The 23,945-nt window shown below is 44.5% G+C and overlaps 1 protein-coding gene across 2 annotated transcripts; it reads right to left on the bottom strand.

The window, feature by feature from the left end:
* Nucleotides 1-602: 602 nt before the first annotated feature.
* Nucleotides 603-7,693, bottom strand: LOC123399899 (ATPase family AAA domain-containing protein At1g05910). 2 transcript variants are annotated; one of them, XM_045094284.1, is made up of 12 exons: nt 7,508-7,693; nt 6,859-7,120; nt 6,282-6,386; nt 4,341-6,158; nt 4,074-4,262; nt 3,827-3,969; nt 3,029-3,271; nt 2,094-2,280; nt 1,614-1,679; nt 1,277-1,523; nt 839-1,183; nt 603-749 (listed from the first exon to the last, which is right to left on the bottom strand). In XM_045094284.1, the coding sequence occupies exons 2-12, from the start codon at nt 7,069-7,071 to the stop codon at nt 652-654; spliced, it is 3,654 nt and encodes a 1,217-aa protein (XP_044950219.1). In that variant the 5' UTR covers nt 7,072-7,120; nt 7,508-7,693; the 3' UTR covers nt 603-651. The 2 variants fall into 2 exon arrangements, with proteins under 2 accessions (XP_044950219.1, XP_044950218.1); XM_045094283.1 differs by having other exon boundaries at nt 603-1,183.
* Between the last annotated feature and the right edge of the window lie 16,252 nt (nt 7,694-23,945).

Here is a 23,945-nt window from a genome sequence, read left to right as displayed (position 1 = left end):
CTGTCTCCCTGCCAGCAGCGGCAATGGTAATATCACCCTCTTTTCTTATGCGAGATCATCGAGCATGTGCGAAAACATATCTTCCTGATGCTTGTGTTCAGGAGTTGAGTGGAATGGCAACATTATTATTTTTTGAGAAGAATGGCAACTTTATTCCAGTTGACAAGGATATGAAGGTTTGACGGAGGGTTCGTCAATCACAGATGGCGTCCCCACTCCAAGAGTTGTACCCATTCTATCCAATCTATGAGCTTCAAAGTTAAAATCAGCGACTCTCTTTTATTTAAATTAAACCCGGGCGGGGGTGCCTGCTCCGGAACATAATTTGGAACAAAGGTAATCGTCGCATGGATCATCCTTGCTCAAGTAATAGTTGAGGCTGCAAACTGGGTCATTTGCCTCTCTTTTGGTATGCAACACAAATGGGACACGGTACAAATTTTGTCTCAGTTTCATAATTTAAAACCACAATAAAAAAAATTGAGAGACTGTTATATAGTACTCCCTCCATAAAGAAATATAAAAGCGTTTAGATCACTACAAAGGGAGTAACAAACAAAGGCGGTGCTGAAAGTCAAATCCTCAGAAGACGGCAACAGAACTAGCTATGCAAAACTGTTGTAATGCCACTGAGCATTTCAGAAAATGTTGTTACACCACTACATCAGGAGGCATGGACAGCTCCTCAGGGTTGTTGTTCCAACAGACAACAGAATGTACACAGGGAAAACCAGTAAAATCTCTTGTTCCTGCTAGAGTTAAAAATTGTCGCTGTTCTCAACAAATGCCAACAAATGCCTAACAACTAACCGTCTATGATCCTTGTTGGTTTCTTTACCTGTCAACTCTATCGCGCCTCTCATTATCCGCGAGTAAAGCCTCTCGAGCTGCGGCACCCCGTAGCCCACGGTCAGCTCCATGAAGCGCTGCTTCACGCCCTCCAGCTGTTCAAGCGTGTCATCGCTGGTAGGCATGGCAGAGTCTTCGCCATTGTCAGTCTCCATTGGGTCGGGAGGAGAACCAGGTAGTATTGGGGGTGATTCAGCTGGCGCTTTGTCAGCTTTTTTCGAAGGGCCATTTGGGTGTGATCCTTTTGGAGCCTCCTCTGGGGAAGTTGGCTTTGACAGATCTACATCACCAGGAGACCTTTCATCTCTTGCTGTTGATTCTTTGGCAGCGGTGCCTGAAACAAAGATCAGTTCAATATATCTATTTTGTACCATACTTGATATGCAAGATTGCAAACCCAACAGTCAGGTCAAGTATAGAAGATTACCATGATCGTTTTCGGTGCTTTTCTTGTGTCGCTTTAGCACCTCATAACTTCGTGACAGAGCAACTTCTGGTTGTACATTACGAAGCCTTGCACTTGTTCTAGTAACAGAAACTAACTGAACAACAGGCGGCGCTTGAAGAATGGAGCTATCCTCATCATCCATAGCCTGCAGTGGTCCCCCTTGTGCAGCAATTTTATCACAAAAGGATACCAATGATGGGTCCATCTGTGACAACATACCTTGCACCTGACCAAATATAAGCACTAGTCACACAAACAAACACAAAGGTCTAGTCAACAATCAAATACATCAATAAGTGTGGAACAAACAATATACCACGTCTCGAAGTTCACATGCTCTACTCACGATCCTAGATCCATTGTAATCATCACCATTGTAAGTCTGCAGAATTAGTAAAATACTTAGCACCAAACTTGCCAATACAAACAATGGTCTCAAACCTTCGGTCATTGTTTTAGTTGCCATCTTCAGAAAGATCACAACAAACTATTGCTACAGTAGTTACGCAGGTTAGGTCACTTTCTCAGTTACCATGATCAGAAAGATCAGTATTGAATTGTAGCATACTACCTCTGTAAACTAATATAAGACGTTTTAGATCACTACTTATATTAGTTTACAGAGGGAGTACTTGCTATGGAAGTAGACCAAAACATATGTAACATGAGTGGAAATAAATCAGTCGCCATCATCATAAAGATTATTATTAAATTCCAAGGTACTAGCTATGGAAGTATAATCAGAACAATTGTAACCTGAGTGGAAAACTAAATGCCCCAAAAGAAAAACTCAAACCTTTGCATTAGTGACTATAAGATTAATATCCTTCAAAAATGCTGCCTGAGAGAAGTACTGCCCAGAGTCCACCCGCTGCAAGACAGCAGCCATATCCATGGGGTTGTGAACTATTGTTCGATAGTCAGGTACTTCCTCTTCTGATACCGGGAAGTGAAATGCACTGAACCTTTTGTTGTATAGAATGCTGAAAAGATGAAGCGGCACCTTGATTATTTCCATCTGGTTTAAATATCAAGTGAACAAATCATGTCTAAGATACTAGAGACTTTTTGCATATGCAACAGAAGATAAAGTCTCAAAATTTGTATACTGAAAAAATTCAAGCATGAGAAATTGCCTGAAAAGGGCATGTTTTCAGCTATTTAAAGTTCAAATGCACTTCAAAGGCATTTACATCTTACTACAACATCCTACTTCAGTTTAAAATTTAACATAGCAGCTGACAGCCTAATACTAACTTAGCTCACTCTGCAGTTAGCACAATGTTCAGCTCATCAGCAGCATAAAAGGGAGATTATATATATCATATATTAGCTTAATTTTTTAGTTTCCGCCACCAGTTACGATCAACCAGTCATCTTTTACTGGAGATAATGTTAGAACCAGGAGCAGTACTGAACCGCACAAACTTTTTAACTTCTTATGTCACCACATGACTTCAACTGACTATTCATCTCGAACAAAACTGCTAACCAAAGGTCATGCTAGCTAAACACTCTTTGAATCAACTCAATACGGATCCCAGGATTCAGAACAAGCATGAATTGGGGATTGGATAAAGAATGGTCAGGCCACTTTTCAATGTTGTCTAACAGAAGTGTTAGACGTATTAAAGTATTAAGTATCGCCTACAATAGTTAATTGCTGAAACTGGGAACAGACGAACGAAACCAAGAAATATATGCAACAATGTGAAGGAGTAAATTGCAGACCGGTTACAAATATCTCGGAGACACATTCTCATCCGACGAACAGCGTGTTGCTCAGCTTCTGCCTTAGCTTTCAGCTCAGAAACCTTAGGTCCATCTACTTTCTTTGGTGCTTTTGGAAGATCGACAGACTTTTGCTCTTTCGACTTACTTCTTGAATCTTCCATTTGAAGTGAGAGCAGTGACTCGAACAGTATACTGAAGTATCTTGATCTATCATCATCACTCGGTCGATCCACTTGATATCTATCAAACAGAAGATTTTGTTGGTGAAAAATTAAGACAAGTAGGAGAAAATGCACTGAACCTGATGTCAAGCATGCAACACTAGACCAACAATAAAGTGATACACAGTGAACTGAACTTAGCAAGCATGTCAACAAACGAACAAATCTTGTTCCCGTCAATGGGCCTATTAGTGAACACCCCTTGCCCATGCGAAGGGTACATGAAGCAGTCAACACTTGATCAGACGATAAAGTGTTATAAAGTAACCTAAACTTAGCAAGCATGCCAACAAAAAAGGAAAAGAACTTGTTCCAGTCAATGACCTATTAGTAAACATACTCCCTTGCCCACGCTAAGGATACTGTTCCATGCTTTTTGGTGAATGGATAACGATGTAATACTGAGGACCTCATTCAAGCATGTACAGAGCTCGAAAGAGTTAAAAAAACTGAACAATCAAGCAGTAATATGTCTAAACCAGTGAAAACAGAAGTTCAACATGGTGTGTATCTAAGACAGGAACTAAGTCAAATAACCAGGCAAAACAGAATTAACATTCCTCCAGGAACATACACATTACGAGAAGAAAATATGGAAGCACACTCTTCTTCAAGGTCATCAAAGGCCACTGATGATGTTCCTAGCAACAATACTGGAAGGTTGGATGCCAACTCATTCAAAAGAGTCAATAACACTGCCCTAAGCTGTTCATGTGCCTGTCACGTTAAAGATCAAATAATTAGCTACATAACTGAGCCAGCATTTACTCAAGAATCATTTCATAGTACCAAAGGTTATGGCTTGGACTCCATGTACTAACCGTATCCCACCAAAGATGGAACTGTGGCAAGTAGAGTATGGACGGTGTTGTTCTCCTTGCTTCCCCAAAAATATGCACGAGAGCTTCTTCAGGTGTCTTTGCACTTGGATCAGAGAGAAGAGATGGCAGCCCCAAGGAGTGCACAGGAAATTTTTCAAGCTCATGCAAAACAGCTGGCCCAACATGATCCTGCTAAGCTAAACCACATTAGTAAGAAAAAAGAAACAACATACTCACAATATATCCATATAAAAGGGAAACCCGTACCAGTCCAACACCCTCAACGCCACACATCAAAAGGCGAGGCCTATAAACAAGAGGGATGGAAGATCCATATGAAAGGGTAGAGTATTTGCTAATATCCAATGCTGAAAGGTAAGGAAAAGTATCAGAAATCCTTTGCATTATCTTCTCAAGATGTCTCTTCAAACATGGAGCAATAACCGGTGACAGTGGCCTTGAATGCACAATTGCTCCCCTATGTGCAGCTGGAGTTATTGTAGACATAGCTTCCAAGAAGTGGTTCCTCTCAACCCTGACCGAGTCTACATCAATGACAAACTTGTCATCACTTGTGTAAACCTGAGGATATTTCTCCCTAAAAGCTCGGATAGCAGCTTCAGTACATAATGCTTTCAAATCAGCACCACAATACCCAACACAGCTCGCAGCAAGCTCCATCTTTAGCTCCTTTGGAGGGGGTTCCTTCCATTTCCGTGTATGAATATCCAATATTTCAGCTCGTGCCTCATAGCCAGGTAAAGGAAAATAGAACTCGCGATCAAAACGGCCAGGTCTTCGCAATGCCCCATCAATGGCATCAATCCGATTGGTTGCTCCAATCAAAACAACTTGTCCACGCGAATCAAGACCGTCCATCAGAGCAAGCAATGTTGAGACTATTGAATTGTGAATCTGCTCTTGCTTGCTAGATCTCACAGGGGCAAGGCCATCTATTTCATCAAAAAATATGATTGCCGGCTGATTCTTTTGAGCTTCCTCAAAAAGCAACTTGAGCTGCCTTTCAGCCTCTCCAACCCATTTACTAAGAACATCAGCTCCTTTCCGCATATAAAAGCTGACCTTCTGGCCAGCTTTAGAGGCAGCACAAGCTAATGCACGGGCAATCAATGTCTTCCCTGTACCAGGAGGTCCACAGAGAAGAACTCCCCTAGGAGGAGTTATGTGATAGTTTGCAAAAAAATCTGGATACAGCAAAGGGAAGAATACCATTTCCTTTAAAGCATCAATGTACTCAGACAAACCTCCAATATCATTAAAACTTACACTCTCATCAATCTGCAGAGGCTGAATATCAGCTCCTCCCTTGGAACTTGGGCCAGCAGTTTGCGCCCCTGGCATAAGTGATGAAGTACTGACTCCAGTATCACCCTGATGACCCCATCCAGATGCTCCAGCATTGAGACCCCATGCTGTTGAATTATGCATGTCCAATCCACCCATAAGCCATGGTGGCATACCGCCTCTCCCACTACGCATCCATGGCATGGATGGACCTTCATCCGGCTCATCCACGAGAAGAGAATCATCTGAATCATCTGGCACTGAAAAACGAGGGCGCTTATGCGTGCGTGACCCACCTTTTTTTAAATACTTGCTGTTCTTTGGACCAATTCCTTGTACAAGTACTCTGCGGGGAGATTGTGGTCGGTGCTTCCCTTCCTTCTGTGGGGAGGGTCTACGAACTTCTGCACGGTCCCTTAGATCATATCTCCTCCTAACTTCTTGCTCTTCCTCGCCGTCTTCATCATCTCCATCTTCTTCAGCTTCATCACCTCCATCTTCTTCAGCTTCATCACCTCCATCAATCTCCTCTTCATTGGCACCATCCTCTTCGACTTCATTGCCATTTTCCCTCTGATCTTGTTCATGTTCTTCTTCAGAACTTTCCTGATCATCATCAGAAACTTGGTATGGAAGATGCCTTTGTCCCCGCAGAGACCTTCTAGGCCTTAAACCTTCACGACGGGGAATGGAGTTAGAGTTAGACATTTTCTTGCATTTCGGCCGTGACGACACTTGATCATCCCCTTTACTCTTTGATGAAGACCGATATCTGGGCCTCTGAAAACATAAAAGGGAAAATGTGAGCTGGTTCATCAAACAATAATCAGCAATTTGAGATGCCAGTTGGGTAACAGTGAGGCTTCCAAAATTACAGTCATCAGTGGGACTCTAGAAACTCACCATAAGGTCATCATCTTCCATACTGGAACTATCTGTGCCGTAGTCTTCCAGAGTTACAGACATTCTTCGCTTCCGCGTTGAACGGCGCAAATTTGCTGCAATAGACTATAAAGAGGGCTATTATAATCAGGGTACTGAGCATAATGTAGCAATCCCACACAGAAATAAAGGCATTCCAGGTACAATGTTCAGGAGATCGCTTTCAGGAAGTGGTCAATCGCTCGTGTTTCATACAACAAAGTTACATGAACCAGACGTCCCTACTAATAACAGCTTGAAAAGTGTCTGTGTTTCCTATTTAACTGATGGACATATTTTATTCTGGGAAGTGTAAAAACGTAGAATCAGGGATATAATGCTAACAAAGCCTCCATAGAAGCCAAGATACTCCTTGCAGCTAAAATAAACAGATGGATGGATAATAATTCCAATCATTAACATGCAAATAACAGCTGATCGAAATAATGTATCGTAAGACACGGTACCCCAGATGACATCTTCAAAAATACCAGGTAAGAATGTTTTTCAATGATAGAAAGAAGCAAATCTGAAACAACTAGCACACAAAGTTGCTTACATCGGCAGGAGGTTCCCGTGCGGCTGGCTTGCCAAGCAGCTTCTTGGCGATCTGCGACGCAGCCGTCCGCTTCTTGTTGGACTTCATCTTGTTGCGCATGCTGGGCGAGTAGTACAGGTATCCCCGGCTGTAGTACTTGGTCCGCTGCCGCAGCCGGTCGCTGGACCTCACGGGCGCAACCGAATCGTCCCCCTTCCCAGCCATTCCCGCCATATCTCACTCCTCCTCAATCACTGCTGCTGCTGCTGCCGCCCATTGCTCCCTGAATCAGGCCAAGCACTCGGTCAATTTAGCCATTCCCCAAACCCTAGCCCCAAATCCACGAACCTAAGCGCGCATGCAAGCGACGTGCCAGGCAATAGCAATTCGCTGCTCGTGCATTACGAAATGGAACCCGCCGCATGCCCCCGCGAACCACAAATCCCCCCAAAACACGCATCGCAAATTCAAACCAAGACGAGAGAAACCGCCCCCGAATCCACCGCGCCGGGCACCGATCGGGCGGCCACGCCTCCGGCGAACACGCGTAAAGCGACCGACGAGGCGGCCCGCGCCAGAAACCCGGGCTAAACCCTCCAAAAATGAGCCGCCAGGACGCGCGGAGAGAATTGAAAAAACACGGAGGCGCGCGCCGCCGGGGGGAGCTGACCTCGGGGAAAGGAGCGGCGAGGGGGGCGGGGCGGCGAGCACCGGCCGGATTCGGGGCGGCGGCGCGGGCGGGGGCGGAGGCGGCTGCGGGCTCGCGAGGGTTTCCTTGGCGTCGGGGGTTTCGGAGCGGAGGAGACGACGCGAGGGTTTCCTTCCTTTCCTCACCTCTCCTCTCTCCTGCGCACGCGCCGGGCACGTGATGGCGGGCGCGTCCGTCGCGGCGTTCACGCGGGGTTGGTGCGGGTGGGTTCACTGACGGGTGGGGGCCGGCGTCGCGTGGGGCCCCGTTGCAGTGGGCTGAGTGTGGCGTATTTCTGGGATTAAATGGGTTGGAGGATTGAAATGGGGATTTTGGTGGCCGTTCGATGTTGATCGGACGGCTGGGAGGTGATCTCCGGGATTGATGGGAGGTATATAATGCGCTCGTGTACCGTTGGAGGAGCACGTACTTCATCGCTTCTCTTGTCTGCCCCGACCTAGCTTAGGATTCTCTAAACCCTCTCGCCACACGGAATATTCCTTCAAACCCTTTCAAAACCACTCAAAACAACCCCTTCAAAACATTTTTCCTAATGAACCAATCTGTGATTGGATGGTTATAAAAACTATGATATTCTCAGTCAATTAGGTTCAAAATCTCGCGTTTGCATTATTTCTGAATTTATTTCAGGATTTTCGACGATGCACATTCAGTGAACAGAGACGTTACCGTCGATGACGAGGCGCCTATAATGACTTCGTAAAAAACTTAAGATGATATATCAACTCGGTCTTTCGGAGATGCCCATAAGGATAGGTTACGTGTTTATGCGTTCATATGAATGAATATATGCGCGTTTATATAAGCATTTGCATTTGTATTGTATTTTAAAATTTCTCCTAGATTAGAGGAAAGGCATATATGTTATTATTATTTTGAGGATTTATATTATTACTTGAAGGATAGAATTTTTAACACCGCATAACTATAAAAAAAACAGTACACACGAGACACAAGATATCATTAAAACTAGCTTACAAGAGGAAGATGTGTTCGGATAGGTTTGCACCGCTACGCAAGCGAAATAGCAATGAACTTAAGAACACAACTTACAACTCACACTCCACTCTTGTATCCGGACAATCATTGAATGTTGTTTTCTCTAACTTTGTGTCATTCATAATTAATTGGATGCAATCGTTAAAGATAAACGTCGCTTTTGAAGAGAAGTTTACAAAGAGATGGCACCTAACAAAATTGAGTGATAATTTCATCATTTCAAAAGCGAGTGTAATTTTTTCAGTATTTATGTTGTTTGGTTTGAATTACCCAGGAACATTGCCACATCAAATTATAATAAATTACACTGGTTAGAGAAAAGTGTCTCCATAGAGTAAGAGCATCTTTATCAAACAGTGTAAAAAACACAAATTGTAAAACTGGGATACGGGTTAAAAAGGCATTTTAAGGGTCCATTTTAGTTAAGTCCGAACAGAGACTGTAAAACTGCGATAAAGAGCTTCTTTCTCCGGTCGGTGGCTGTCGTCCCTTCCTCCAGCCGGCTGTGCCGGCCACGCCGGCCGTGTCCAACCCTGTCGGCCGCGCCCCTTCACCACGCCGGTCGCGTCCAGCCTCATCGGCCACGCCTTATCGCCCGTCGGTCATGCCCCCTGTTGTCAATGCATTGCTCTGTTGCCAGCCGCGCGGGCCAAGCCGTGCCCCTTTGCCTGCCGCGATGGGAGGATTCTGGCAGCCAGGCTGAGGTCATGGGAGGCCATGGCGAGGTCAAGCTCATCCAATTAAAACTGACGGCGATCGATTGCGGCGTCCAACGGCCTTTTCCGACGTGTGGTGATGAATTCCGACGAGTTTAGGCCAGATTCCGGCAAACTCCACGGCAGCGTGTTTGCTCCGACGAGGTTTGACCGTATAGGGGGCCTCCTAGAATCGGCTTTCCAACCTTAAAAATAAGGGTTTCGGGTGTGGCTTTTCCATGCCCCTTAAAAAAATTACGGGTTGGATCACTTTTACGATTTGTGTTATGCACACTTTTTGCGACTAAAACTATAAAACGCAAAACATTTATGAGTTTGACCACTTATGCGGGGCCTGGTAGAGATGCTCTAATAGTGCATACAATCAACAGTATGGCTATGGGTCTTTCGTGCTCATCTCTATTGCCTTGGGAGAACCACATCCACACTAGTTCATTTTGGTATCATGGTTCCATCAAATAATCGAATAAAGGATTGCATGGCTCACGAAAAAAGGTCTAACTTTAGTAAGGAAACCTCAATATTATACTGAAATGATAAAATGAACTTTATCCTTTTTCCAATGACCAGAATATGCTTACCTCTTTGGAAAACTCTTGTTTTTGACCGACTGGTTTTCTCGATGGATAAATCGCGTCCAGGGCGCGATGCGTGTCCCGTCGAGGCCACCAACCGCTCGTCTTTCCTAACCTTATCCCCTCGCGATGTCTATCCAGATTCCCCTTGCCCCTCTCCCTCTCACATCTCGTTGCTCTCCCACCCACCATCTTCTCCCATCTCGCCGCAAGCTGTCTTCCGGCGAACAACGCCATGTTGCACTGGCGGCGAGCTGTGTTGCAGCAGGTGAAGCACGAGGACTCCGTCGCCTCGCCGGTGATGGAGTTGTGTTGTAGCAGGCGAAGCACAAGGACGTTGTTGATGCGCTGATGGAAGCACGAGAACTTCGTCGCCTCGCCATCGATGACTCTCTCGAAACTGGGTGTTGCAATGGAGCAATGTCGGGCTGCCGAAAGCATAGTCGACGTTGCAATGAAGCCTCACCGAAGTTGTAATGGACCTTCGTCGGACGCATCGGTGTTGCATTGAGCTCCGTCGGTGCTGTAATGGGGCTTCATCGACCACGTCGGTGCTGCATTGGAGCTCCGTCGGTGCTGCAATCGAGCTTCACCGGATGCGACGATGCTGCAATAAAGCTTCGCCGGACGTCATCGATGCTGCGTTGATGCTTCATTGGATGACGACAGTGCGACATGAAAGCTGCAGTGGAGCTTTTGCAAGGGTGCAGGTGCGCTGCACTGAAGCAGTCGCGTCTATTGTTGTCGTGGTGTTTCAGTAATCCAACGGCTATTACCAAGTAGATTGGACGGTTGTCTAGTCGGATGATTTCTCATCCGACTGATTCATAGCAGTGGCCTACCTCTTTCCTAAACTTTGCAAATTTGTTTTACATATAATATTGATAGTACATTGCTACGGTAAAAAAAGTCCTTCCCCGGCAACGGCACCAGAAATTCTTCTTGCTACTTCTCAAACAACAGCGCTAGAAATTGACACGTTAACGGAGACTTGCTTGCGTTGGTTTTTCCCTTGAAGAGGAAAGGGTGATGCAGCAAAGGAGCAGTAAGCATTTCCCTCAGTTTGAGAACCAAGGTATCGATCCAATAGGAGGGTCTCGTCAAGTCCAGAGTACATGCGCAAACACAAACGAGCTTGCACCCAACGCTTCAAAGGGGTTGTCAATCCCTTCAAGATTGTTTGCAAAGTGAGATCTGAAGGCGGAAAGTGCAACGAAGTAAAAAGTGTAAGGCTGAAAATATGGTGTGAACCCGGGGACCATAGTGTTCACTAGAGGCTTCTCTCAAAATAGCAAATATCACGGTGGGTGAACAAATTACTGTCGAGCAATTGATAGAACCGCGCAAAGTCATGACGATATCTAAGGCAATGATCATACATATAGGCATCATGTCTGAGACAAGCAGACCGATACTTTCTGCATCTACTACTATTACTCCACACATCGACCGCTATCCAGCATGCATCTAGTGTATTGAGTTCATGACGAACAGAGTAACGCCTTAAGCAAGATGACATGATGTAGAGGGATAATCTCAAACCAATGATGAAAACCCCATCTTTTTGCCCTTGATGGCAACAACACGATGCGTGCCTCGCTACCCCTTTTGTCACTGGGTGAGGTCACCGCACGGTATGAACCCAAAACCAAGCACTTCTCCCATTGCAAGAATCATAGATCTAGTTGGCCAAACAAAACCCACAGCTCGAAGAGAATTACAAGGATATGAAATCATGCATAAGAGAGATTAGAAGAAACTCAAATAAGGTTCATAGATAATCTGATCATAAATCCACAATTCATCGGATCTCGACAAACACACCGCAAAAGAAGATTACATCGGATAGATCTCCATGAAGATCATGGAGAACTTTGTATTGAAGATCCAAGAGAGAGAATAAGCCCTCTAGTTACTAGCTATGGACCCGTAGGTCTATGGTGAACTACTCACGCATCATCGGAGGGGTCATGGTGTTGATGAAGAAGCCCTCCGTATCCGAATCCCCCCTCCAGCAGGGCACCAAAACGTGCCCCAGATGGGATCTTGTGGAGACAGAAGCTTGCGGCGGCGGAAAAGTACTTTCGATGATCTCCTGATTTTTTGTGGAATTTTTGGGGATATATGGGCGCAAAACCTAGGGCAAAGGGGCCTCACGGATCCCACAAGCCAGGGGGCCGCGGGCCCCCCTGGCCGCGCCATGAGGGCTTGTGGGGTACCTGGTGGCCCCCTGCCCTGATTCTCCGGCTCTCCGATCTTTTTCTGTTCCGGAAAAAAAAAATTGGCAGTTTCATTCCGTTTGGACTCCGTTCAAAATCCTCCTCTGAAAGGGGTAAAAAACATGGAAAAAACAGGAACTGGCACCTGGCACTAAGTTAATAAGTTAGCCCCAAAAAATATATTAAAGGCATGCAAAACATCCAAAGTTTGACAAGATAATAGCATGAAACCATCAAAAATTATAGATATGTTGGAGATGTATCAAGCATCCCCAAGCTTAACTCTGCTCGTCCTCGAGTAGGGGAGTGATAAAGAATGAATTTTTGATGTGGAATGCTACCTAGCATAGTTGTCCTTTGCAACTTATTTCACGTGACATGAATGTTCAGATCCGTAAGATTCGAAACAATAGTTTGCTATTGACATGAAAACAATAATACTTCAAGCAAACTAGCAAGGTAATCATGAACTTTCAAAATAACAAGGACATGGAAAGTTATCCCTACAAAATCATATAGTCTGGCTATGCTCCATCATCCTCACACAACTAATGTAAATCATGCACAACCCCAGTATTGGCCAACTAATTGTTTTCGCACTCTTACTTTCTCAAACTTTTTATAACTATCACGCAATACATGAGCGCGAGTCATGGATATAGCACTATAGGTGGAATAGAGTGTGGTGGTGGTTGTGAGACAAAAAGGAGGAGATGGTCATATTGACTCGGCGTATCAAAAGGATATGGAGATGCCCATTAATATATATTAATGTGAATGAGTAGGGATTGCCATACAAGAGATGCACTAGAGCTATAAGTATGTGAAAGCTCAAAAAGAAAACTAGTGGGTGTGCATCCAACTTGCTTGCTCACGAAGACCTAGGGCAATTTTGAGGAAGCCCATCATTGGAATATACAAGCCAAGTTATATAATGAGGATTCCCACTAGCATATGGTAGTGACAAAGCAAGAAGCTCTCAATCATGAAGAACATGGTGTTATTATGAAGCACAAGTGTGGAAAAAGATAGTAGCATTGTCCCTTCTCTCTTTTTCTCTCTTTCTCTTTTTATTTTATTTGGGCACTTGGGCCTCTTTTTTTCTCTTTTCTCTTTTTTTGGGCTCTTTGGCCTCTTTTTTTCTCACATGGGACAATGCTCTAATAATGATGACCATCACACTTTTATTTACTCATAGCTCAAAGCTTAGAACGATGATGACTCTATAGGAAATGCCTCCGACAGTGTAGCGGGATGTGCAACGATCTAGCATGGCGTATGACGTTGGAACATCTCGCTAGCTATCTTACGATCATGCAACGGCAATATGAGAGTGACGGCACAAGTCATGAGACGGAACGGTGGGAGTTGCATGGCAATATATCTCGGAATGGCTATGAAAATGCCATAGTGGGTAGGTGGTGGCTGTTTTGAGGAAGGCATATGGTGGGTTTGTGTACCAGCGAGAATTGCGCGGCACTAGAGAGGCTAGCAATGGTGGAAGGTGAAAGTGCATCTATACCATGGACTCACATTAGTCATGAAGAACTCACATACTTGTTGCGAAAGTTTTTATTAGTAATCGAAACAAAGTGCTAAATTCATAATCCTAGGGGAAGGGTTGGTAGGTGTTAACCATCGCACGATCCGGACCTCAACACAAAGGATGACAATCAATAGATCAATTATGCTCCGACTTCCTAACATAGCGGTTCACCATACGTGCATGCTACGAGAATCACTAACTTCAACACAAGTATTTCTAGATTCACAACACCCTACTAACATAGCTCTTAAATTACCAAATCCACGTCTCAAAACTAATTAAGAGGAATCAAGACTTCTCTTTCTACTCAATGCACATGAAGATGGAGGTTTTTTTTGCATCCTCTTTGGGTACCTATCACATTTGGGACTACTTTCACAGCATAAGCCAACTACCAAGTCACGCACCGCCGTGCTCTAAAAGATATAAATGAAGCACATAGAGCAAAAGTATCTAGCTCAAAAGATATAAGTGAAGCACTATGAACATTCTAGCAAAATCACGATGAGTGCATGTCTCTCTCTCAAAAAGGTGTGCAACAAGGATGATTGTGACACAACAAAAAGAAAAGACTCCTAAGATACAAGTCGCTCCAAGCAAAACACATATCATGTGGTGAATAAAAATATAGCTCCAAGTAATGTTACCGATGGATTGAAGACGAAAGAGGGGATGCCTTCCCGGGGCATCCGCAAGCTTAGGGTTTTTGGTGTCCTTGAATTTGGCTTGGGATGCCTTGGGCATCCTCAAGCTTGAGCTCTTTCCACTCTTTATCTCTTTGTCCATGAGAACATCACCCAAAACTTGAAAACTTCACAACACAAAACTTAAACAGAAACTCGTGATAACATTAGCACAAGAAAACAAGCTACCACTTCGTTTGGTACTGTAGCAAACTTGAATTCTATCTATATTGGTGTTGGGCTACTGTATTCTCACTTTTCCATGGTAGTACCCCCCGATACTAACCATAGTTTCATCAAAACAAGCAACCAACTCAACAAAAACAGAATCTATCAAAAACAGACCAGTCTTAGCAATCTGTATACTTCGTATACTTGTGGTACCTCAAAAAATCTGAAAAATTATGACTGCTTGAGCAAAAGGCATATAAACCAGCAGAAAAAAGAATCAACTCAAAAGCTCTTCCTGAATAAAAATGCAAAATCATCTCGTGAGCGAAAATTTTCTGTCTTTTTCCAGCAGGATCAAACAACCATTACCAAGACTAGTCGTAAAGGTTTTGCTTGGCTCAAACACAAAAAGAAACACAAAAAACACAATGACGGCAGAATTATGATGGTGTGGACGCAACAAAACAAAAAGATAAAGATAAATTCATTGGGTTGCCTCCCAACAAGCGCTATTGTTTAACGCCCTTAACTAGGCATTGATAATTCAATGATGCTCACACAAAAGACAAGAATTGAAGCACAACGAGAGCATCATAAAGCATGTGAAAATCATGTCTAAGTCTAACATACTTCCTATGCATAGGCATTTTATAGGAAAACAGATTGTCAAGACAACCAATAGTTACCAAATGCAAGGAAGAAGAAAGAGACAATGTCAATCTCAACATAACGAGAGGTAATTTGGTAACATGAAAGTTTCTACCACAATATTTTCCTCTCTCATAGCAATTACATGTGGGATCATAATCAAATTCAACAATATAGCTATCACAAAGGATATTCTTTTCATGATCCACATGCATGCAAAGTTGGCGCTCTTCAACTAAAGTCATGACTTCTCCAAACCCACTTTCAATATTATTGCAAATATCATAATCATCATGAGGGTTAAACAAATTTTCAAGATCATAAGAAAAATTATCACCCCAATCACGATCATTGCAACAAGTAGTGGACATAGCAAAACTAGCATCCCCAAGCGTAGGGTTTTGCATATTTTTAGCATGATTGCCACTAATAGAATTTATAGTGGAACCATTGCAATCATGCTTTTCATCCAAGGAGCCCTCGTGAATCACTTCATAAATTTCTTCCTCACAATTTTCAGATTCACGCATCTCAAGCAAAACTCCATAAAGATAGTCAAGTGCCCTCAACTCACGAGCAATTGGATCAACATAATTGGATCTCTTAAAGAGATTAGCAAGTGGATGAGGATCCATATCACTAGATTTTCAGCAAGCGAAGATGCAAGCATATTGAAGGCACATCTCACACAAGCGAACAGAAAGCAAGCGAGAGAAAATGGCGGACAAAAAAGGCAAACGAAAAAAGGCAAAGGAAGAGGCAAATTGTGAAGTGGGGGAGAGGAAAACGAGAGGCAACTGGCAAACAAAGTAAATGCAAGAGACGAGTTTGCGACACTTACTTGGATGAGTTCTTGACTTGATCTTCCCCGGCAACGACTCCAGAAATTCTTCTGCTACGGTAGCAAAAGTCCTTCCCCGGCAACGGCGCCAGAAATTCTTCTTGCTACTTCTCAAACAACAGCGCCAGAAATTGACACGTTGACAGAGACTTTCTTGCATTGGTTTTTCCCTTGAAGAGGAAAGGGTGATGCAGCAAAGGAGCAGTAAGTATTTCCCTCAGTTTGAGAACCAAGGTATCGATCCAGTAGGAGGGTCTCGTCAAGTCTAGAGTACCTACGCAAACACAAACGAGCTTGCACCCAACGATTCAAAGGGGTTGTCAATCCCTTCAAGATTGTTTGCAAAGTGAGATCTGAAGGCGGAAAGTGCAACGAAGTAAAAAGTGTAAGGCTGAAAATATGGTGTGGAGTAGACCCGGGGGCCATAGTGTTCACTAGAGGCTTCTCTCAAAATAGCAAATATCACGGTGGGTGAACAATTTATTGTCGAGCAATTGATAGAACCGCACAAAGTCATGACGATATCTAAGGCAATGATCATACATATAGGCATCACGTCCGAGACAAGTAGACCGATACTTTCTGCATCTACTACTATTACTCCACACATCAACCGCTATCCAGCATGCATCTAGTGTATTGAGTTCATGATGAACAGAGTAACGCCTTAAGCAAGATGACATGATATAGAGGGATAACCTCAAACCAATGATGAAAACCCCATCTTTTACCCTTGATGGAAACAACACGATGCGTGCCTCGCTACCCCTTTTGTCACTGGGTGAGGTCACCGCACGGTATGAACCCAAAACCAAGCACTTCTCCCATTGCAAGAATCATAGATCTAGTTGGCCAAACAAAACCCACAACTCGAAGAGAATTACAAGGATATGAAATCATGCATAAGAGAGATCAGAAGAAACTCAAATAAGATTCATAGATAATCTGATCATAAATCCACAATTCATCGGATCTCGACAAACACACCGTAAAAGAAGATTACATTGGATAAATCTCCATGAAGATCATGGAGAACTTTGTATTGAAGATCCAAGAGAGAGAAGAAGACATCTAGTTACTAGCTATGGACCCGTAGGTCTATGGTGAATTACTCACGCATCATCGGAAAGGTCATGGTGTTGATGAAGAAGCCCTCCGTATCCGAATCCCCCCTCCGGCAGGGCACCAGAACGTGCCCCAGATGGGATCTTGCGGAGACAGAATCTTGCGGCGGCGGAAAAGTACTTTCGATGATCTCCTGATTTTTTGTGGAATTATTGGGGATATATAGGCGCAAAACCTAGGGCAAAGGGGCCTCAGGGAGCCCACAAGCCAGGGGGGCATGGGCCCCCCTGGCCGTGCCATGAGGGCTTGTGGGGTCCCTGGTGGCCCCCTGCCCTAATTCTTCGGCTCTCCGAATCTTTTTCTGTTCCGGAAAAAATCTTTTTGGCAGTTTCATTCCGTTTGGACTCCGTTCAAAATCCTCCCGTGAAAGGGGTCAAAAACATGGAAAAACAGGAACTGGCACTTGGCACTGAGTTAATAAGTTAGTCCCAAAAAATATATATAAGGCATACAAAAAATCCAGAGTTTGACAAGGTAATAGCATGAAACCATCAAAAATTATAGATACGTTGGAGACGTATCATACATCAAGAGATAAATATGTCCACCATGCAATTCTGTAGGTTTGACCATTCTGCCTTGTGATGGTGATGCGGTAAAGTTTGTTCATCATACATGGTACGATATTAGTGGTGAGAACCGTAGTTAGCCACACTTGGAAAACTCATTTTCATGATGGCGCAATAATAATTTGTACATCACGTAACTGAGGCATATAAGTTACTCTCTCATATCAACTTCAACCGTGCGATCCAAATGGACGCGTGCTATGTCCCCTTTTATTTGTTTGAGTCGGCCAAGTAGACGGATGTATGCGTTCAACGGGAACAGACGCAAATTTGCATGCATTCAAAAAAATGTGGACATATATGACCGTAATAAAACCATAATTAAACGTAAATTGCTGGTCAATCGTCGGCCAAAGTCCACTGTTGGGGCATAGTTTATTCCTAAGTAATTTTGGTGATTGATGACAGTACCGCAAAGGACTAACCGTGTGTGTTAAGATTTCAGATAACACACGTCAACGGCACAAGACGACTCGCCCCCCTCTTTCGTGGAACAGAAGCACGGTGTTCTCTACAATTCTCTTTATTTGAGTCATAGGAAAGTCGTACTATTAAGAGGGGAACCGTAGTGGAAAGGTTTGGGTGGAATCAATCTTGCACGCGCACACTTCACCTCTTTTCCCGCTTGCCGGCAACTTTGGAGTGGCTCCCGCCTTGGTGTTTCTTTCTTCTTTGCAAATGGTCCCCCAACGGTAGTACCGCTAGGCCTAGCGGTAGTACCGCTAGCCCTGGCGGTAGTACCGCTGGAGTGCTAGCGGTAGTACCACTGCAGCCAGCGGTAGTATCGCTAGCTGGCGGTAGTACCGCCCCTGGTCAGCGGTAGTACCGCTCCAGGAGCTTAGTACCGCCTGCCTAGCGGTTGTACGTGGACGGACCTTTTTGCGAAGACTTTCTTGGCGGTGGTAGTGCTTATGCACTACCAGGGGCTCAGCGGTAGTACCGCTGCAGCCAGCGGTAGTACCGCTGGAGTGCTAGCGGTAGTACCGTTGCATCCAGCGGTAGTACCGCTAGGCACGGGCTGTGAGTGGGAAAACGGTTGGATTTTCTCCCCCACTATATAAAGGGTTCTTCTAGCTGTGGAACCCTATCTCTTACCCTCCCAAGCTCCATTGTTGCTCCCTAAGCTCAAAAGTGCCCGATCTCTCTCCCTAGCCAATCAAACTTGTTGATTCTTTAGGGATTGGTTGAGAAGGCTTAGATCCACACTTCCACCAAGAGAAAAGTTGATTCCCCCACCAATCCCTTGCGGATCTTGTTACTCTTGGGTGTTTGAGCATCCTAGACGGTTGAGGTCACCTCGAAGCCACATTCCATTGTGGTGAAGCTTCGTGGTCTTGTTGGGAGCCTCCAAGCTTTGTGTGAAGTTTGCCCCAACCTTGTTTGTAAAGGTTCGGTCGCCGCCTTCAAAGGGCACCTATAGTGGAATCACGGTACCTTGCATCGTGCGAGGGCGTGAGGAGAATACGGTGGCCTTAGTGGCTTATTGGGGAGCATTGTGCCTCCACACCACTCCAACGGAGACCAACTTCCTGTCAAAGGGAAGGAACTTCAGTAACACATCCTCGTCTTCATTGGTTCCACTTGTGGTTATCTCTAACCTTTACTTTGTGTATGCTTATGTTGTTGTCTTTCTCTTACTTGTCTTAGTAGCTCTCGCTGTTAGCGTCATTACGGTTCACCCCATTGTTGTTATATTTGTGAAGCCGTATGTTGTTTGCCCTAACTTGCTAAGATTAATTGAAAAGTGGTTGTTGCCTATTCACCCCCCCCCCTCTAGTCAACCATATCGATCCTTTCAATTGGTATCAGAGCCACGTCTCTTTATTAAGGGTTTCACCACCCGAAGAGTATGGAAGGCGAAGAGGGAATTAACCATGGGCAACCCGAGGCCATGGACTTGACTTCGGTCACAAGGGACGACTTGAACACGGCTATGGCCGCCCTCAAGACGTCCTTGACGAACGAAGTCAAGACCATGCTTAAAGAGTTAATTGAGGGATTTAAAAGTCCACCCGAACCGGCGTTAGTGGTTAAACCCACCATCACCGATTCGGAGGCCAATTCCTCTAAGGAAGCGGCTAAAGGTATGCGACCTTCCTCATCTCACGAAAAGGATGGGACTGGAACATATGCCTCAGTTCCACCCCCCATGGTCTATGGAGGATCCGTTCCCACACCGCGTCTTAATCATGTTGGTCCTCCTCCTAAGCTTGTGAAAGGTGACTTTGCTAACTGGGTATTTTCTATTAAGTCTCATTTGAATCACAGCTCAACAAACTTGTGGAGAATCATCGAGCAAGGATATTATCCCCATGATCCAAGCAACCTCACTCCAAGAGAAGATGCAGACAATCAATACAATCACTCCGCCTTGTTTATTCTTGAGTCTGCAGTGCCACCTGAAGATCTTCCTCACTTGCGTCCCTTCACTTTGGCCAAGGATTGTTGGGGGAATATTATGGTGTTGTACAAGGGAAGCTCAAGCATTCAACGATCCAACTATGAAGTGATACTTGAAGGCCGATGAGTTTGTGATGAAGGAAGACGAGGACCCTCGTGATCTCTATCGGAGGGTGACTGTTATTGTTGTGGCACTCAAGTATCATGGGAGCAAGGATGTGGATGATACATGGGTCAAGCGCAAGTTTCTCAAAGCCATCATGCCTTTCAACAAAGCCATGTCATCTGTCATTCGTCAGCGGCCAGACTTCCACTCCTTGTCTTCCAGTGAGGCGTTGGATGAATTTATTGCAATGTCAATCATGAACGAAACAGCCGACAATGCACTTGCTCGCGTTCGCTCAAAGACAACTTCACCCAACCTTGCGTTAAAAGCAAAAGCAATGTTTGAAGAAGAAGAAGAGGATGAAGAAGAGGAGAGCTGCCCTGAAGACACAAAGTATGCCTATCATGCGCACATGGCTCTTGCGTCAAGGAAATTCTGGGGCAACAAGAGGAACTCAAGACCCACCTGCACCAAGAACAACTCGAGTGGATTCAAACCCAAGCAACAAGTGAGGACATGTTATAACTGTGGTAACGTGAGCCACTTCGTGGCCGAATGTCCCTATGAGAAAAGGGAAGACAACGGGGGCAAGCTCATTCGCAAAGACAAAACCAAATCATTTCCAATCAAGAACAACTTTGTGAAGAAACCCCACCCAAAAGGGATGGTGGCCCTTGAAGAGTACCCTTCCGATGATGATGATGATGATGATGTAGTGGCAACGGCAACTGTTGCTATTGCCACTACCTCTCCTCAGAAGGTGTCTCTCTTCAACGCCCCCAACGAGAACCACATCACCAAGTGCCTCATGGCAAAAGGTATCAATCAGGTAACTCCCATCATTAAGACCAACATCGCTACTGCTCCTTCATTGTTAAATTGTGTTGATGATAGTGATGTTGGGGAACTTAATGAGCATGATCTTGACAAGTTTCTGTGCACTATTAAGGGAGAATCCAAGAAGCACTTTGTTGCTCTCTTGTAACAACTGGGTGAGGCCAATGACCTCATTGAGTCTCATGAGGAGACCATCTACGAGCTTCAGGGACACAGTCGTGACTATGCCGATGAAATTGCTGAATTATCTATTACTCTAGAAAATGAGCGCACTCTTCGTTTGGCTCTTGAGGAGTCATATAACGATGACTGCGCTAAAATGCAAAAGAAACTAGATCATGATGTTGTTCTTACTTGTATGCTTAAGTCTGAAAAGTATGCTCTTGGGGTTGGCCATGACAGATTCAAAGTGGAGTTTGACACACTTGACAAGGCCCACAAGGTCTTGAAAGGTGTACATTTCTCTCTGAAAGAGTCTCATGATCAACTCCAAGCAAAGCTTACCAAGGAGATCTCTACTTGTCCTCCCTTTGTGTTAATTGATAATGCTTGTGCAACTAATCCCTGTTGTGAGCATGTACATCTTGTGGAGGAAAATGCCAAGTTAAAGGAGAAACTTGAGAAGGGCCTTGTGGCATGCATACAAGGTGAGAAGAGCCTGAACGATCTCTTGAGCACTCAAAAAGGTGTTGTAGGAAAGGAGGGACTTGGATTTACCTCCAAGTCAAAAGGTAAAAGGAGGAACAGGAACAAACGATCTCCTACCCTCATGGACTTATTTGTCAAAGAGGGTGAGGGGACTCAGAAGGTGAACAGGAACAAGGTGGACTATGGAAACCTCAAGAAGGGCAAAACCATTCCTACTAACACAGCCGACAAACTCAACTCTTCTTATGTCTTATGTCGTGCTAGTGATGGGCATGTTTACGCAGATTTGTTGGTTCCTACGATGAGTACATTGAATGGGCTATCTGGGTTCCTAAGACCCTTGTCTCTAACATAAAAGGACCCATTAAAAAATGGGTACCTAAAACCAAGCCTTGATCTATTGCAGGAGTTTGCTTCCGGTGGGGTGTCATGGTTGCTCGATAGTGGAGCAACAAATCATATGACCGGAAGCAAGGACTTAGTGGTGGATGTGCATCCTTCTCCATCTATGCCCACCCATGTCCAATTCGCCGATGCATCCTCGTCAAAGGTATTGGGATTTGGTAAGGTGGTCGTCTCTCAAGAGTTATCTATTGAGAAGGTCATGCTTGTTGAGTCACTTGCCTACAATTTACTTTCGGTTCGTCAACTTGCAATTATGGGTTTTCCACATTCTTTAATCTTGATATTGTGGTCCTCCTGTGGAGCAAGACTCTTAAAGTAGCCTATGTTGGATATGTCAAAAATGGTCTTTATGTGGTGAACTTCTCAAAGCGACCCACTAAGACCGCGACGTGTTTAATGGCTAAAGTTGATGTGGGCTGGCTTTGGCATCGCCGTTTAGCTCATGTCAATATGAGATCTTTGCAAAGTCTTCTAACAGGGGACCATATTCGTGGACTAACAAATGTGAGTTTTGCCAAAGATCGTGTTTGCAGTGCCTGCATTGAAGGAAAGATTCATGAAACTGCTCATCGTCCAACGACTCTCATCTACACTAAGAGGCCATTGGAGCTCCTCCATATGGATCTGTTTGGCCCTCCATCATTTGATAGTCTTGGAGGCAGAAAGTACTGCTTGGTGATTGTTGACGACTACTCAAGATACACCTGGGTATATTTCTTCAAAAGGAAGAGTGAAACTCAACAAACTGTCATCAACTTTGCTAATGAAGCTCAACGTCAACATGAAGCAAAGATCTTGATGATTAGAAGTGACAACGGCACCGAGTTCAAGAACTACACCTTGGATGAGTTTCTAGGTGATGAGGGAATAAAACATCAATATTCAGCACCATACACCCCTCAACAAAACGACGTGGCAGAAAGGAAGAACTGGACCTTGATAGACGCTGCAAGAACAATGATGGCAGAATTCAAATCTCCATATAACTTTTGGGCAGAGGCCATCAACACAGCATGTCATGCATCCAATCGGCTCTATATCCGCAAAGGCTTGAACAAGACTTCTTATGAGATTCTAACTGGAAACAAACCCAATCTCAAATACTTCCGGGTATTCGGTTGTGAGTGTTTCATTCTCAAGAAAGGTGCATGTTTAGCTAAATTTGATTCTAGAGCACATGAGGGCATCTTTGTTGGTTATGCTACAAACTCTCATGCTTACCGTGTCCTCAACAAGTCCACTGGACTCATTGAGGAGACGTGTAACGTGGAGTTTGATGAAAATAATGGCTCCCAAGTGGAGCAAAGTGGTCTTTGTGATGTAGGTGATGAAATTCCTCCCCAAGCCATAAGAAGAATGGGGATTGGTCAAATACTCCCCATTGAGGAATCCCTTGTGGTCGAAGGAGAAGGACAATGCTCTACTCGAATGGAGCCATCACCTCCACAAGCCCCACACGCTTCCGATGAACAAAGAGAAGACTCTCAACAAAATGAACAAGCTCAAGGTCAAGATAAATTGACCAACAATGATGATGTGTCCCATGATATTCAAGCACTCACCCAAGGCTCCGAACCTGCTCATGATCAAGATCAAGTGAAACCGCGAGATCCAAACCAAGTAGAAGCACAAGATCAAGATCAAGAGCAACCACAATTACAAGAGCAAACAAGTGAACCTGCTCAAGTCGAAAGTCAAGATGATCAGGATACTGTCTCACAATTCCCTTGTGCAGCACCAACAGCCGGTGCCAAGGGAGGCTCAAGACGCAAGGACAAGCAAAGTAAACAAGTCGATGCTCCCCAGTTATCCAATGAAGAACTCTTGGAGCGTCGAGCAGCCAAGATTGCGAACAAGCTGAGAGTCAAGTCACATCTTATGAAGAATGTACTTGGCAGCTTAAAAAGGGGA

The sequence above is a fragment of the Hordeum vulgare genome, chromosome 5H (assembly GCF_904849725.1).
Source record: "Hordeum vulgare subsp. vulgare chromosome 5H, MorexV3_pseudomolecules_assembly, whole genome shotgun sequence".
NCBI classification, from domain to species: domain Eukaryota; kingdom Viridiplantae; phylum Streptophyta; class Magnoliopsida; order Poales; family Poaceae; genus Hordeum; species Hordeum vulgare.
This window is presented reverse-complemented; position numbering and strand designations above follow the sequence as displayed.